Here is a 16,827-nt window from a genome sequence, read left to right as displayed (position 1 = left end):
ACTATTTCCTTTTAAATGGTATGAACATTTCTGAAAGTTTTCTAAACGTCTGGTCAGTATGTGTAATGGCATGTGGGAATGACCTTGGGAGACAGGGGGAAGAGCCATAGCCAGGGGAACAGTCAGGTAAGAAGCAGCTGAGCCCACAGAAGGAACGTCTCAAACATCTCAGAAGGGACTGCCCCTAGTTTCTCGGGCTGTAAAGGCAATGGGGAGAAATGTACTTTCAGACTTGCAAGATTCTGTTAAGGTAGCCTTACAATAAAGTAGAATTAGTTCATCTGGGCATGCTTCCTGTCTGGGCTACCTTGCAAAGCTGGCAAGCATGATATGCACATACACAGCAAAATTATATAGCAAAACACTTTGCAAATAGCAGATTTGGAAAAATCCTTTATCCTACCCATATTTTAGCCCACTGTTTACTTTTAGATCACTTGATTTTTTAAATCATCTTTTACTATTTTACTTTTTTTTTAATCGCTTACTATTGGGACAGTCTTTTTACAGAAAGTATATTTGCCTTGCTGTCATGGGGAAAAAGAAGTCAGCGAACACCTTCTGCAGCACAGCCTTCGTCTAAGCCTCTGAAACAACAGAAAGTTGACAGATATATCACAAGCAAGCAAGCCTCTCCTGTTAAGTAGTATTATCCAACTTCATCTATCCAACAGGTATGGCCCCCTAGAGTGGGACGTACAGGCTGAGATAGAGCCAGCAGCTTCTGGAGCTTTCCTCCTCTCCGATAGAGAACGCCCCCTCCGCAGAGGCAGCGGCTGTTTGCTCAGCCGCTGAACGGCTCATACAGGAGGGAGGCAAGGGCTCCAAATTTAAATATTTGAAAGAACAAAATGCACTAGACTTTATAACTAGACACAGCCTACTGATAGTAGATTTGAAGTTCAGCCCCGGCCTTTTCTCATTTAAGAATCTCAGGAAGATCTAGAAAAAGGTAACTGGTCAAGTCTTTGATAGAGAATGGTTCAAGATGGTCACACGTTCTTGGTAACAGGATTCACACATTGTGCTGTCAGGTTTCACAAGAAAATCTAAGGACTGAGAATTAGTAATCTAATTACTAATCTACTAATTACTGAGAATTAGTAAACCCAGAGTCATCGTTGCACGAGATGGGTAGTGGATAAATTTAATAAATAAGTTACTATGGAAAGAATTTCAGCAAGTGCAATTACTCGAGAACTCAATTTATAGACATCATTCAAACTTTATTGCATGTAGTTTTTCATTCTGCCTCAGTGAGCAGCTACTTGGCCACCCCTTTTGAGTGAGCAGAGTTGTTTCCACGTCTTTACAATGGTCAGATTTGTCCATATTACCAACAGTGTGAAAACTCTTACACTAAGCCATTATGTGGTTTAATTGGATTTAACAGCATGTCATTGTGGTATAGTGATAAATAATCCAACCGTCACTGACATTACTGGAGATTACTTTAGAATACCTGTAGGTTTGTACAGGTTTGTGCTATCTCAATTACCAAAGTGGACCAATGATAAATGAAATCAGCTATCAGACTTCTGATTTGCAGTAGATTAGGTATGGCCTTCTCAAGCAACTTGAGACCATAAGAACTGTGTTGGTGTGGTTCCTGCAATGCAAAAGAAAAGTCAGTCTTAGATTCTGTTGTGAGCAATTTACAAGGTTCTAAAAGCAAACACATTGTTTAAAGAAGCAAAGATGAAAACTGCATGTATTTTATTGAAATATCTTAAGTTATGATATAACAATAATGCTACTCCCAACACTTGCTCATGAAATGTGGTTTTACTGCCACTACATTATTTTAATACAATGCAGTGCTTGTACCATGTAACAGACATCACAGTTACCATACATTTAAAAAACAAATAATAATTTTCCAAACATTACTACACAGTGCAAAGTATTATATATTGTAAAATACAAAATCTTTTCAGAATACCCTCTGTTACTTGAGTTAAACACGCTAATAATAACTTTATATTGAGTCGCTTAACTGTTAAATCATATTAGAGGTTTAGAATTTAAAATGCTTGTTGGTGTCATCGACAAAGATCACCTACTACAATGATATTTTGAAAATACAGATGTAATAAAGATTTTACACAACAAACTTAAGAATTTCACAAAAACATTTAACCACACATGAAAATCATGTGCTTAACAACTTATATTACAGTATCCCCAAATTATCTTATATATCTAATTATCTCCTTTAAAAAAACTGTTTAACTAACCTGTTTTCCATAAGCATCCATTACAATCAAATGAATTATGTGATCATTATTCATGTTGCAAAGCAAAAGATTGCTGCACAAGGGCAAAGACTGTTTCTACATAAATAACAGAATGTAATGAGAAAATGAACTGTACCAGTTCGGTCTGGAGATGGAAATTACATTATGAAATTTAGGTTTTGTTGTAAGCTCTCTACAGCAGAGCCAGACCATCCAAGAATAAAAATCTAGACTAGACATTTCACTGCAGATCTCTTTTTGTATTTGCAAGCAAATTATTTTTATTATTAATCAAATGGAGAAGGTTTCAAAAGTAGAACATCCGTATCAAGCAGTGCAGGTCATTCTAGCGCTTCATTTGCACTGGCTCCATTGTACACCCTTTCACATGCCATATTCAATCCAGAAACCCAACGTTCAGCCATACCTTATCATTTAAGGAAAAGTAATAGTATCCAGGCATTCATCCCCAAAACATTTGACAGCAGAAATAGAGATCCAATGTAATACAATGTTACAACGCATTCATGTAAATTCATAATTTCAGTCCAGAGAACTGAATATTAATTGTACTATTTTCGTTTCAAATGAAGATCTGAAGTGAAATTGCCAGATCTAATTATAGTATTTTTTAAATATAAAATTAAAAAAGACGAATGCTAGACTTCTACTACCTTATGTTATACATGTGTCTCCATTTACACTGTTAACATGCTTCTCTAATCTGAAACATGGAAAAGCTTAATTTAAAAGAGCTTTTCAAACACTTGAGTTGCAGTGCCTTCGTATCAATCTCTGTTTCTCAAAGATCTGATAAGAATATACTGTACATATATAATGCACATACATACATAATGTTTAAAGAATATGCAAGAATGGTTGTCCTCAAATAAAATCTGGGTATCACAAAAAAGGCACCAAACAGCGCCAAAGAAAATAATAAGGTGGGTAATAGCAGCCAAATCTAATTCATGTCAACACTCAAACCAATATAAAAAAAATATTAGAAAACTTAATCTTATCCCAAGGGCAGATTTGCCATGCAAGCATTGTGTTACATGCAACTTTACTTCAACTTCCACTCATGTACTTCCCCGTGTTCCTCTCCTAAATCCACCTTGGAAACTTGGGATTGGGGGGAATGAGTTGCACAGGTGGAATGGAAAATCTGATCCATCAGCACGTCCATTCTTCCTGCAGATTGACACAACTGCACTGCAATACCTACACAAGTAAGTAGAAGTGAGTAGAGACAGACCTTCCCTTCCAACTCCGTTACAAAGCACAAGGCCGACCTGTGTGCACCCTTAAGCCAGTAGAAAATTACATTAGTGTAAGTCTCTTGCTGTTCCAAGGGTTTGCAGCAAAGGCCCACTGACAATTCTGTCTGAAAAAGAAAACAACTTGGTGTAGTGGCAGAGAATGATGCTAGTTTACACCAACAGAGTGAGCTTAGGTTCAAATTGTACTGGACTCTAAATTAAGAGAAATTGATCTACACTAAATAAATGTTTCTTTAATGTTAACAAATTTTAAAGAGTTCTGCTTATTCAAAGCATGGACCAAAAGAACACAGCAAAACCTCTTATTAATCAATTATCTTACATTTCAGGTAAGTTTTGGACAAATTTTGTTCTTATTTTGTGCTCATAAAAAACTGTTATAAAGAAAAACGCATTAATCTTCTTCAGATACTGACTGGTTACTATTTCTCTGATAGAAACTTCTAGAGCGAGAACTGGAGTTGGCATGTTTCCGTGGAGATTTAGATAGGGATCTGGTAACTGAGCCTGAGCGCTTTGGATGCGAGCGTGACTTTGTCCTTGAAGTAGAACGTCTTCGGTGGGAACCGGATGGTGATTTCTCAGCATATTTTGAACTCCTCTGTGCCGACTTTGACCGTGACCTTCCCCTAGAGGTGGAATTTCTTTGAGGTGTGACTGATCGTCTTGGGGAGCTGGAATGCCTTGGAAGAGATTTTGAGCGAGACTTAGATTGACTATAAGAATGCCGTCTACGTCTTGACCTGCAAATCATCCAAAGGATTAGATCTCTGTTTGATCCAAACTATTAGCTCAATTTATTTGTCTGAGGTACTTCTATTGTTTGTTTTAAGCAGACTATACACCCAAAGTCCCCAGCTACTTTTTTAAACCAAAGAAACAAGCTTGAACTTTTTAAAAAGTAAGATTTAAATCAACCCCAGAAAGTTAATATGGATGGACCTTCCTTAGACAACTTGCCTAAATCATTTAGCCTTCTGCTATAACCAAACACATCCAGAATTGTATAGTAAGCATTTACAATTATGATTATCATTTCAAACAAAATTCACTGGTTTTAATGAAGCTTTATTATTCAAAACTGATGCAACAATAAGACCACTAGGAGACAGCATGCAAAGCAAAGAACCCAATGCTTCAAAGGTAAATGTAAGAATTTGTAGATAGTCTAACTCTAATCTCCAGTCCTAGTGTTCAAATTACTTTTTCAAGGAGACAGAGTTAGTGAACCTATACATAAACAGGACACTGTCATTCATTCATTTGTGGTATTTCTATGCCACTCTCCTCCAAAATGACTTTGAGCAGCACTTCCTTTCTCTCATTGGTTATCATCTTTGCCAATTATATTCTCCTGAAGCAGTTTATGCAAACTGAATCATGCCCAATAATAAACTTCCCACTTTATGAAGCAGCACTTTTTTTTACCTTGGTTGGTATTTAAACTAACTTACTCTTTAAAGCTGTCAGAGTGTCTTCTACTCCAGCCCCATGATGAACTTCGGCTACGTGTCCTCCTTCGGCTGCGGCTTCTTGATCTTCTATAATCCATTGGAGAACACTGGCGACGTTCTTTTGACTTCATCTGACCTGGGGCTAGAAATTAAAACAAAAATTGGGAGAATGCAAGGAAACAGAATCTTCTTACATTGTGAGCATGCTATTACTTTTACATATTAATAAATTGTCCCTCTCGTCTGGGAATGTCATGATTTTTGTGCTTGTATCATTCTAAGCAATATGAAAATCTACTTTCTTAAATAAATATTTGCAGAATAAGTAAGTGATGTGTTTATATTCACTTACTTTTGCGATCCCCTTGTGCAAACTGTATTTCAATTTGCCGGCCACATACCCACTTTCTATTGAGGTTATAAAGAGCATCTTCTGCATCACGAACATCTTCAAACGTGACTGTCTGTTAAGGACACTTTAAACATGCACAAAGCAAAAAATTGTATCATATAGCATAGACCACATACTTAAACCTTTTAAAATCAATTGTCTTATTTTTAATATTCTACATAAAACTTAACTGTTGCATACCTTATGTGGTCTCTTGATTATACCAATATTTCATCAAGGCATATGGTAAGTAATATGCAAAGTGTGAAAGGAAGACCACATCCCCATTCAGGAAGAAGGACCAGTGGCCACAATTCACTTTCATGTGTTTACTACATGTTTCAAAAGTGTTGGCTTTGTATTACATCAAGTTCAAGCATCTACCAAGGCCCCATAATAGACAAAAGATCTCACTACCTTATCATGTAATCATTCTAATATTGTATAGGTATGCAAAAATTAGTACGTGGATTTTATTTACAAGTATTATCTATTGCAAGGTTGGTGGGTATTTTGTCTTGGGGCTTCAAAATCCTGGTCAGCTGTGTTTGGAAATGTACATCTCCCTTCACACTTCCGCTATATTCACACAATGCACTTAGACATAATTGTTTTAACCACAGTTTGCTGAGTGAACCATAATGGGTGGATTCACATTACATTGGCCAAACCAAACAAACACATTAAGTCAACGTCTGAACCTAGTCAAAAGCAGCAATGGAAGGTCAGTGTATCTAGTGTACTGCAAAATATGAAGCATTTAAATGTTACACACAAAATAGAGAAGAATGAATGCATTTTAAATCCAGAAATTTTTGAGCACTGAAATGAACACAAAATTCCTGCACAAGCTAACTTCCCTTTCATTTCTATGGTATATCTGTGTATAAGCAAATGCTTTTCCTTTGATATGAATGACAAAAGTCCTGACAGGAAGGGATTCTCCATATAGTTGAAGCCCTTGTATCTGTAATGCATCTTTGAATCAGTGCAAATATAGTTAGGATATGCACCTCGCAATAAGGGCCTTCATTATCATCTAATAGATAAATACAGTCTAGAATTTGAAAATATAGTTCAATATTATTCTGCCATGCAGAAAATGCTACCTGTTTCCAAAATCATCTGACTTTCTTTTCATTTTTTTTATTCATTTACAGCAAGTAACATTTGATGTCACAAAAATTGCACTAGATAATCAAAACAAGTGCTATTCCATTTATATCTATTTTGCGGGGAATAGATTAATAGAAAAACCAACAAATATTTGTATACAATTTTTTTGTATTAATTTAAGAAAACAGTATTTAAAGCTAGAACAGTTATAAACAAACAAATTCTTGACTTGAAACTTAAGAGCTTGAGCGATAAGATACAAAAGGAAACTTTGGCAGTTACCTCCATGTCACTTGATCTTGACCGTTACTCTTTTGGGCTTGCTAGATGGACTTGACAAGGGCCGTAGAACCAACCAAATCAGACTTGGCTTTGACTTTGGAACTCGTGCAAATGTCGGAAAGCCGAAGCCTTAACTTGGTGTTGTGGCTTTGTCTTTTTCCTTGAAAAAGGACTTCCCCTCTTCCAGTTTTCTTTTTATCTTTTTCCACCCTCCCTCTTTATTCCTTGAAGCTTGAACTTTAAGGTGTCTTTTGGCTTGCCTGCTTGGACTCTATCTAACCGGGTTCATTCAAACTTTGGGGTGCTTGCCAGCCACTGTGGACTGCTTTACATTTTCTGAGACAAAGAAATAAATACATTAAGTTAGGATGCAATAACAACAATGCACCGCAAAAACAATACAATGAAATAAAGGATATTGTATATAAGCAAATCCTCGTGGGCGTCTTGTGTAGAAGTCAAGCGGAATGTATACGTCTACTACAGGGCCATATCGACCAAATTCACGGCGCAAATCCTCAGGCCTGAAGTGTTTTAGAAATAAGGCAAAAAAACATGAGTGGTTCTATATAATGGCACCTGGTATCTATGAAATGTTTTCTATGTTTTAAAATATTAAAGAAACACTTTGTATAATCCTAAGGTTTCTTGTGGAATTTATTCAAAGTTTAACCACTTCTTTGGCTACTTGGGGAAATCACAGTTGGCAAATGCTGAGTCCTTTCAAATATATGATTATTATATTAAGCAAGAAGAGAGAGGAACCTTTAAAGCCTCCCTTAAAAGCTTGATTTTTCTAGTAACGGACAATTTTCATTTGTGTTTTTTATGTGAAGAGGTGAAACAATTTAGGCAGATAAATGCATGACAAGAAGGCCACAAACAAGAATATTTCAAAGTTTTTCTCCCTTCCTGAAACCACTATTATACACAGTTCTCTTCTCAAACCTAAGGAAAGAGTACAATTTGGCCTGGTAGATTACAGTAATAACCAGGATTTATGAAAGTAGGAACACTACGGGAAAATGAAAGCAGATCTTCCCCCCCCCCCCCGCAAATATAGTAGTAGCTGAATGCAGTCCTACAATTAAACTGATTCAGGAAAGAGAAAATACAAGCTTCTTCACACAGTAAATAATTATGTGATGTAGTGATGAGTTTGAAAAGGGTTACAAAAACTCATAAAGATGATCATGCACATATAGTGAACTGAACAAATGGGGCTCAGAAAAACATTACACCTACTGAAGGACCCATACTAGTTAGTAATTAGGAGCTGTATTTGTGAATACATTTAACTAGGTTAGTTATAAACTTAATGGCTGCAGTGTAGTAAGGAGATTAAGGTGTTAGATTAGCACTGGGGGGAGCCAGGTTAAACTCCACCTTCACCTTAGACTCTCACAGGGTGAGTGTGAGGTATTTATTCAGCTCAACCTAACCCCTTCCAAAAATTGGATGAGAGAATGCTATACATATGCTACCTTGAGATCCTGGAGAAAAGGTGGGATATGACACATATAAATAAATCCGCACAATGTGTGAACTTTAGTTGTTGGTTGTTATTTTTTTTACTCTTGGTGGAGGAGGGGGGTAGAGGTGGTCCATCCTATTTGGTTAATTCATGATGTGATAAAGGTATGGTGTGTGAACTCAGAAAACGATTAATTCAGTACCCACAAAAACTGTGTTGTGCAAATGCAATCATGGGGTAACTGTTGGAATTGGGTTTTTTGCTTGTATAATTTCAGATTATATAAGTGAATAACTAGGAATTTATATAGATCTCTGATAGGCCAGACAGAATGACAATTAAACCATAAGCTAAAAGTAAAATTATTTGGACACTGTTGACATACAGAATGAATTAGCTACTCATTGCAAATAAAAAACAAAAATCCTACTCTGAACAAGGGAAGCATGAATCTTCTCACATCTCTAACAAAAATTAAAAGAAATTCCATTCTGGCTGGAACAAAGCATTTGCACTCAAGACAAAATCCCTGAAATCTCTACAAATTGAAGGAGACCCCTATGAGCCTGGATTTAAACAAACTGATCCCTATTTACATGAAACTCATTCTGCCATAAGTATGCTCAGTTAGTGCTAAACAGTATTCCCTAAGTACAGTTTGATTCATTGCTTATTATTTAGGTACAAGAACCAATAAAGAAGGAGTATCTGAGCATCAAACTACACACTACAAAAACACCGTTAGCAGCTACAGTTGGGGGATTCAAAAGAATGAGGGCACAGATCCAGATTAGAATCTTAGCAGGCAAATTTTAAACTTTTATTCCTATGGCAGCCATGATCCAAATCAGTTTGCCTTGCCCAAAATTAATCTTTTATTTCAATGGAGCATTTCTTGATTATGCAAATTGCTTGTACAAAGGGGCCAATCTAGACTGCAACTGCATTGTGATGTAAAATATTTTATTTATTTTTTATTTTATTAATCAAATTTATCACCACCCATCTCCCAAAAGGGACTCTGGGCGGTTTACAATAAAACATAAATAAGAAAAATATAAAACTGTAAAATACTATAATACATAATAAAATAAATATGATAAAACCCCCAATGGCTGGAAGTTCTCTGTGATTTGCAAGCAGAGCAGGGTCCTTCTAAGAAAGTAACCATCCCCAGGAATGACTACTCTCTCTCCCACCCCAGGCATGATAACAGAACCAGGTCTTTAGTTGTTTCCTAAAGTCCAGGAGGGAGGGAGCCAATTTCACTTCCGGGGGAAGGATATTCCAAAGGGCAGGGGCTGTTGCAGAGAAGGTCCGCCTCCTGGACCCTGCCAGATGGAATTCTCTTACAGACGGGGTCTGTAGCATGCCCTCTCTGCACTACTGGGTGGGATGGGTTGATGTAATGGGGATGAGACGGTCCCTTAGGTAACCTGGACCCGTGCCATGTAGGGCTTTAAAAGTGATAACCAACACCTTGAATTGGACCCGGAAGCAAACTGGTAACCAATGCAGCTTGCGGAGCAAAGGGGTGACATGTGCTGCTCTTGGGAAACCCAAGATCGCCCGCGTGGATGCATTTTGCACCAGCTGTAGCTTCCAGATACTCTTCAAGGGTAGCCCCATGTAGAACGCATTGCAATAGTCTATATGGGAGATAACCAGGGCATGAGTGACCGTTCGAAGGGCCTCCCAATCCAGGAAGGGGCGTAACTGGCGCACAACACGAAGTTGCACAAAGGCCCTCCTAGCCGCGGCTGCCACCTGCTCTTCGAGCAGGAGCCGTGAGTCCAGGAGGACCCCCAAGTTACGCACCGGGTCTGTCTGGGGCAGTGCAACCCCATCCAGAACTAAAGATGACAATTTCCCAGAAATCGAAGAGCCATTAATCCACAGCCAGATAGCAAAAATGCTCTGCCCCACTGCACAATTCTCTGCCAAACCTAATTCTCCCCAAACTTTTTGTGAACAAAGAAGAAAATTGTAACTATTTATTTCACCTTTAAAGAGATGATTTAATTCTGAAACTCTGTTAACAAAGGAGGAATTTGATCATTCCTTTGAAAGAGAAATTCCAGAAAGCCCCCATGTACAAAAAGAATATGATGCCTTGGACCCTAAATTCCAGTGAGAGTATCTCTCCTCACAGAATATTCTCACTGATAGAAAAGGGACACAGTACAGTGATGAAAGTGATCATATTCACTGTCCTTGTTTTCATTCCACCCTTTTCCTACAAAAATCCTGCTGCAGAAAGAAACCTGCTAGAACAGCAGCAGGTAAGAGAACTCACTAAAAAAACATCCTTGGTTTTTCCACCAGTGGGAGCTTCCACAGCATCATGTTCTTTGTATATAGGCAACCTATAATTTAGAGATCCATTACAATGAAAACATATTCAGTGAAGTTGTTAGAGAAGTTTCCTATTCCTATCTAGAAGTTTCCCTAGATGGATAACTAAGGCCCTTTCCTTACTAGTATCTAAACTACAACAAAAAACATGCCCTCACAGCATCCTTCTATCAGATCCCCTGATGTTGCCTTCATCCATAAGTGAGATAAACTTAAGCTGCTCTTGGCTGTAATGCTAAAGGAATGTTTTTCCTCCTATTCTGATAACATCCAAGGCCAGCTTTATACTTGTTACCTTGGAGCTAAGTCAGGGGACTGTAGTGAGTTGAAACAGAAGTTATAAAGGCAGGATATGGTTTAGCAATGGTGACAGCAGATTTCATAGGGGCGTCATTTTCTGTTAATTCAAGGATGAATGGATAGCACTTCAGTAGTGGGGAAAGAACTACATGAACACATTCAAGTTCCAGTCACAAAATATTGTTTTTATGTTTATTCTGAGGTGTGCACTATTTAGATCTGGACAAAGGTGGTTCAAATTCAATGTGGGCACACCCTCTGTATCTCTTGGTAGCTCCTGAAAAGAGCCACAGTAGCAGTGTAGGCTCAGGAAAATATTATATGAATTCAAGAGGCTTATATGAATTCAGAAGCAACAACAAGGTGTGCTGCCCTGTCACCACCTCCGTACCTGAAACACATATTGTCCTGAGTTTACACATCTACCCAATAAGCTCAGGAAAAAGTGTGGCTCCTTAAAAGGGCTAGTGACAGGTACTATGAAGATGCTAGGCTAGATCCAAAGCACCTTTGTGTAATTTGGATTCAAATGCTGTACAATCTACTAATTCTGTTCTCTTTTTAGGACCTGGGAAGACAGGATAAATATAAAAAAAATTAGACAAAGATCTCCTTTGTGAAAGAAAGGTATTTTAAATATGTTGTTTACTATATTCATTTTTGAAATGATAAATCTAAGAAGTTAAACAGGCCCAGCCCTAATTAGTATCTGGGTGAAGGACAACTTGGGAATCTCAGGGCTGATGACTAGAGTCAGGAATGAACGAATGAATGAATGAATCTCTCTCTTGAACAAGAAGACAATAGCAAATAATTTTGGTAACACTGCCAAAAAAAATTACATGGATGCAATCCCAGGAGCCAAACTCAATTTGGGGGCATCTTTACTATGTATATTAAAAATAGTAACTGATGCTGCTAATTTAATCAGGGCAGTGTACCTATTCAGCTAAAAAACTGAAAATTAGTCTGATACTGATGAAACACTGTAGATCGTGTAGACGTTGTAGATCTACTAGAAGTAAGATGAGGACAAGAATATTATCATTTAATATGACAAAACTCTAGCCATTTTCAAAACACACCAAGAACTGAAACCTTTACAAACAACTAGATGCAAAGTTTTTGCCTCTTAATAGGCAGGAGAGAATTTCAGCAAATACAGTCTACTTCCAAATTATAATCTGCACATCTCAACACATCTCAAAATTTATAGTACCTACCTTGCATTTTAAAAAAAATTACGGAAGCCTAATCCCCATTTGCATCATTATGTTATATGACTTTCAATTATACCTCAGGCCTGGAGTTAACAATATCAAAAGAAAAGGAAGGTGAGACTGAATCCACAGCATGCAGTTCAAGATCTCATACAACAGTCCAGGTAAAATTATATGCTTATGGTTTGTGGTAAAATAAAATACCCAAAATTCACCATCTTGTTATAATAATTAATTCAGTTGATTTCTTTCAAGAATTTTTACTCTGCTCTTTACTGACAGAGATGGGGGAAAAAACCTAGGCTGATTTTTTGAAATGCCTTGAGTTGACACTTAGAATCAGACAGAATAGGCTTAGTTCTACCTTCCCTAACCTGATGGTCTCCATAAATATGGTGACTGCAACTGTCAGATTTCCCGAAGGCCACACCTGGTAGGAATTCTGGGAGCTGTAACCCTAAAACATCAGGACCACATAAGATTGGGTAAGATTACCCTAGATGGACTATTAGCCATCAGAGGATAAATGAAAATTTTCAGTCCATATAATGTTATTCACAGAATGGATATTCACATTGTTCACACAAACTTGAAAGAAGTGAATGTAAACCATCTAATTCAATCCACAGATACTGCCAAATCCTTCCTGAGAGTTTACATAGACTTCAGTTGTATCAACCTTACCCAAACTGTTGGCACTTCTATACCCATAATTTCAATCAGTCTGGGAATATGGGGACTGTAGTCCAACACATCTAGGTGGCTCTAAATTGCAGAGGCTGAACTATATACTTGATCTACTACGGCTTACATTTCACTCAAAGCATAATGGGAAGAGTCTCCCCAAATCTTGGGACCAAGGTGTTGGGGGCATGCATTAAGGTTCCCCCCAGAGAAACATACTGCTATGGTGATATAAAAGCAAGCTGCTCTTCCTTATAGGAATTAATTCAATTTGTTGTCTCCACAAAGCAAGGCATGGGGGAGGCTTGAAATCAGGGGGGGGGGGCGGTCCTGCTCTTACTTCTTAATCCGATGGAAATAATTTTTTTTTCCTAAAGTATATCGTGCTTTTCTACTTGTAGCATTCCAAGACTTTTAAACACCCAGTACCGCTTTAAAAAAAATAGCAAGGAAATGAACAACGTTCTTCCTGGGATAGGCCCCAGCGGCCTTGAGCAGCAAAGCTTCACCCAGTAGGCTAATTTTCGGTGCATGTACTAAATGCATAGATGTCGGGGGGATTAAAAAAAAAACAAACGAAACCTCGAAGATGACGAGGGCGACGCTTTTCCCCCCGTCTCTAACCCAGGCCGTTCTTTTTACGCTCCAGCCCAGCCTCGGTCGCTGTCCCCAGCCCTGCTACCCAAAAGGGAAGCGACGGGCACCGCTCTTCCGAGAGGCCCACCGCGCTCCCGCGGCCACTCCCTGTATCCGCAGGCTGCCTCCCTCCAATCTCTCACCTAGTGGCGTCCGCCACGTTCCTGACGAAGAGCGAGGTGTTGGGAGGCCGCGTATAGCGGGACATGGCGGTCGGGGGCCAGGGATCTCCCCTCGGGAACAGACCAGCGGCGGGCTGAGCAAGGCGAGCTCGAGATGGACGCGACGGCGGAAAGAGCCGGAGCCGGGAGGGAGAAGGCGAGCGGAGCCGCGGCGGCCACACGAGCAGAGGCCTGAAACAGTCGGCGAGGGGGCGGGAACAATGGCGAGAGCCGGAGGTGGGGAGAGAAAGGGCCGCGCAGTCTCCTCCTACAGGTCGATGCCTCGCTAGACACCGCGGGAACTGTCCCGGGAATGGGCAGGATTTGCAAGGGGGTCCAAAACCACCGGCAGAGTCTCATGCAGCTGGGAAACATACGTGGCTAAGTTCCCAGTCGAGCTCTGGCATCTTTAGCGACAGCCAGACATCTCAGGTCGTAGCAGTGGCTCCCTCCCAACACAACTCTTTTATTTTATTTCGTTGTAGCATATTGAATATCCGGTCCGGCAGGATGGGCATGCTCAAGGAATGTCGGCTGGCGGGGACCAGGAGACGTGTCTTTTCTGTTTCTATCCAGAGGGCCATAGGGATTTATTTAGTATTACGCCTCCCTATCCCAAGATTCTGGGCTGTTTACAGGCATAAAAACTGAACAAACTACTAAAAAGTCAAAAAACATACCTAAAAGCACCCACTATCTCCAGCCCATAAAATAAAATCCCAACTAAAAAGTCAGCCCAGCATCACCACTAAGTTTCAAAACAAAATGGTCTTTACTGCCTTGCAGAAAACAAAAAGCAAATGGCCAGATGCACTCCTGGGAAGAAGATGTTCCGAAGTGGAAGGTCCACCATAAGAAAAGTCTGCCTTTCAGTCTACACCCTCCTCACCTCTTGAGGGATTAGGACCCTAGGCACCCCTTCCACAGATGACTGTATAGAATGGGCAGAATCCATCTGAAGCAGACAGACTCCAAGGTATTTGGAAGCTGAGCTGTGTAGGGCTTTTTAGGTTACAGCTACTGCACACAGAAGCCTACTGGTAACTAGTGAAGCAGCCGAAGTAGCAGTATTACACTGTACAGTAGTAGCGGCTCTCCCCTGTCAGAAGTCCGGCTGCTGCTTTTTATGCCAATTGTAGGTTCCAAGTTATCATCAAAGGCAGCCCCACTTACCGCACATTACAATAGTCTAAACTGATTATAAGGACCCAAGTCACTCCCACCAAGGCTTCAGAGTCAAGGAAGGGCTGAAACTGGCATAACAGTCTAAAGGGAACAAAGGCTCCCCCAGGCCATGATTTCCACCTGCTACTCTAGCAGGAGCCATGACTCCAAGAGAACTCCAAAGTCAGGAACTCACTCCTTAAAGGAGAATTTGACCCCATCCAGAGCAATCACTGGAATTGAATCAGACATTGGAGGAGGAGAGCTGTGTTAACCTATGTTACCAGCCTGGGTAACATGAAATGTCTGCAAGAAAACAACCGTGCTCTGAGAGTACCAAGCACCCAACCATTTAGCCCTGAGCTACATATGTTCTTTTCTATTGAAGTACCTTTTCTGACTATGGAATTTTATTAAAAGACATAACTTTTAATTTTAATTCTGTAACCTACAGAAATGAGCTGTAGGTGTAGCTCACAAAAGTTTATGCCTTTTAATACAATTTGTTACTGTGAAAAGGTGCTATTAGACTCCTGGTTTTTGGAACCAAATGAGAGTCAAGCTTTTGTGGAATTGCTAGGTTTCAGTTGGAGCTTGTTTCATTTCATCTACTCATTCACAGCCTCCCAACCACCAAATCAGGACCTCCATAGCATCTCTGGCCTGGCCCAGGTAAGAGAAAATCATCAGTGCAGCAATGATACCTCATTTCAAAGTGGTGGATAATCTCTCCTAGCAGTTTCATATAAATATTAAATAGCATAGGGAGGAGAGCTGAGCCCTGTGGCAGCACACAGTGGAATAGCTGTGGGCTTGACTGTTCTTCCCCCATGAACTATCGACTGGAATTGCATTCTTAAGTTGGAATAGAACCACCATAAAAGTTTCCCCAAATCTTGCAGGCAGTTGAGAAGAATACTATTGTCGGTGGTTTCAGATGCCACAGAGAGGTCTAAAAGGACCAGGAGGGGCACAATCCTAACCAGTTCCTGATTAAGATCATCCACCAGACCAACCAATGTGGTTTCTGTCCCATGCAAAATCTGGTTTCAGAACTTTCTGAACATCTATGTGTGCTTATTAAGTTAAGTGGGACTTACTATTCAGTAGGTACACACTTTTTTTTTGTTCCTTCCAGTCAGTGTTGACTCCTGGCAACTGCCTGGACAAGTTCCTGCAGTTTTCTTGGCAAGATTTTAGAAGTGGTTTACCACTGCCTGTTTCCTAGGGCTGAGAGAGAGTGACTGACCCAAGGTCATCCAGCTGGCTTCGTGCCTAAGGTGGGACCAGAACTCACAGTCTCCTGGTTTCTAGCCTGATGTCTTAACCACTATACCAAACTGGCTCTCTAGGTACATACTCTAGCTTCAGCAAATAAATCATGTTTTTCTGGCTGAATTAAGATAATGTTTCCTATAATTTGTTTTCTTTTAATTGATCTTGGTATCTCATACCTCTGATTTAAATGTATATGTAATCTTAAACTACAAAATGATGTTATTACACTATCTTGCTGCTGCATTTGGTCTGCTGTATTTTTCTCTTTATCCCTAATTAGGAAACAGTTGTTCAGCTGTTATAGAGTACATAATTTATAGAAGTACTACAAAGCTTAACGAAATCCTTCTGTTTACTTAAAAGTAAATTTTATTTATGCCTAGAGAAATACCTCATGAAAGCTCCAAGACAAAAGAGAGGGTGATGTAGGGGCTTCCTAAGGAAACTTGGGAAGAATAGAGAGAATAAGATGTGAAGAGGCAGCATATATTGATTTGAAATCATCTCCATCTTTGCTACAGACCTGTAGTGACCAGTAACATAAACTTAGACAACTTCAGTCAGCAGTCACTTGTTTTTTTACTCATTTTCCTTCAAAACATACCTGGGGGTAGAAGTAGCCATATCTATTTTAAACATTTATCAAAAGCTTTAGATTAATACTGATGAGACTTGCAGGGGCTGCATTAAACATGATATAATGGGTCCTCATGTGACCCTAACAGATGGTGTTCTTGTAGACCAATCGAAAGTTACAGAATTTTACACACCCATGGTACAAAACTACAGATG

The 16,827-nt window shown here is 39.4% G+C and overlaps 1 protein-coding gene across 2 annotated transcripts; it reads right to left on the bottom strand.

Moving 5' to 3' along the window:
* Positions 1-1,699: 1,699 nt before the first annotated feature.
* Positions 1,700-13,811, bottom strand: SRSF12 (serine and arginine rich splicing factor 12). Of its 2 annotated transcripts, none has more exons than XM_063312136.1 (6): positions 13,576-13,811; positions 7,183-7,287; positions 5,327-5,430; positions 4,975-5,116; positions 3,937-4,263; positions 1,700-3,624 (listed from the first exon to the last, which is right to left on the bottom strand). In XM_063312136.1, the coding sequence occupies exons 1-6, from the start codon at positions 13,638-13,640 to the stop codon at positions 3,561-3,563; spliced, it is 807 nt and encodes a 268-aa protein (XP_063168206.1). In that variant the 5' UTR covers positions 13,641-13,811; the 3' UTR covers positions 1,700-3,560. The 2 variants fall into 2 exon arrangements, with proteins under 2 accessions (XP_063168206.1, XP_063168215.1); XM_063312145.1 differs by having other exon boundaries at positions 3,937-4,203.
* Positions 13,812-16,827: the final 3,016 nt, after the last annotated feature.

Source organism: Candoia aspera, chromosome 1 (assembly GCF_035149785.1).
Source record: "Candoia aspera isolate rCanAsp1 chromosome 1, rCanAsp1.hap2, whole genome shotgun sequence".
In the NCBI taxonomy this organism is placed as follows: Eukaryota; Metazoa; Chordata; class Lepidosauria; order Squamata; family Boidae; genus Candoia; species Candoia aspera.
The sequence above is the reverse complement of the archived record's forward strand: the minus strand, read 5'-3'. Positions and strand labels throughout refer to the sequence as shown.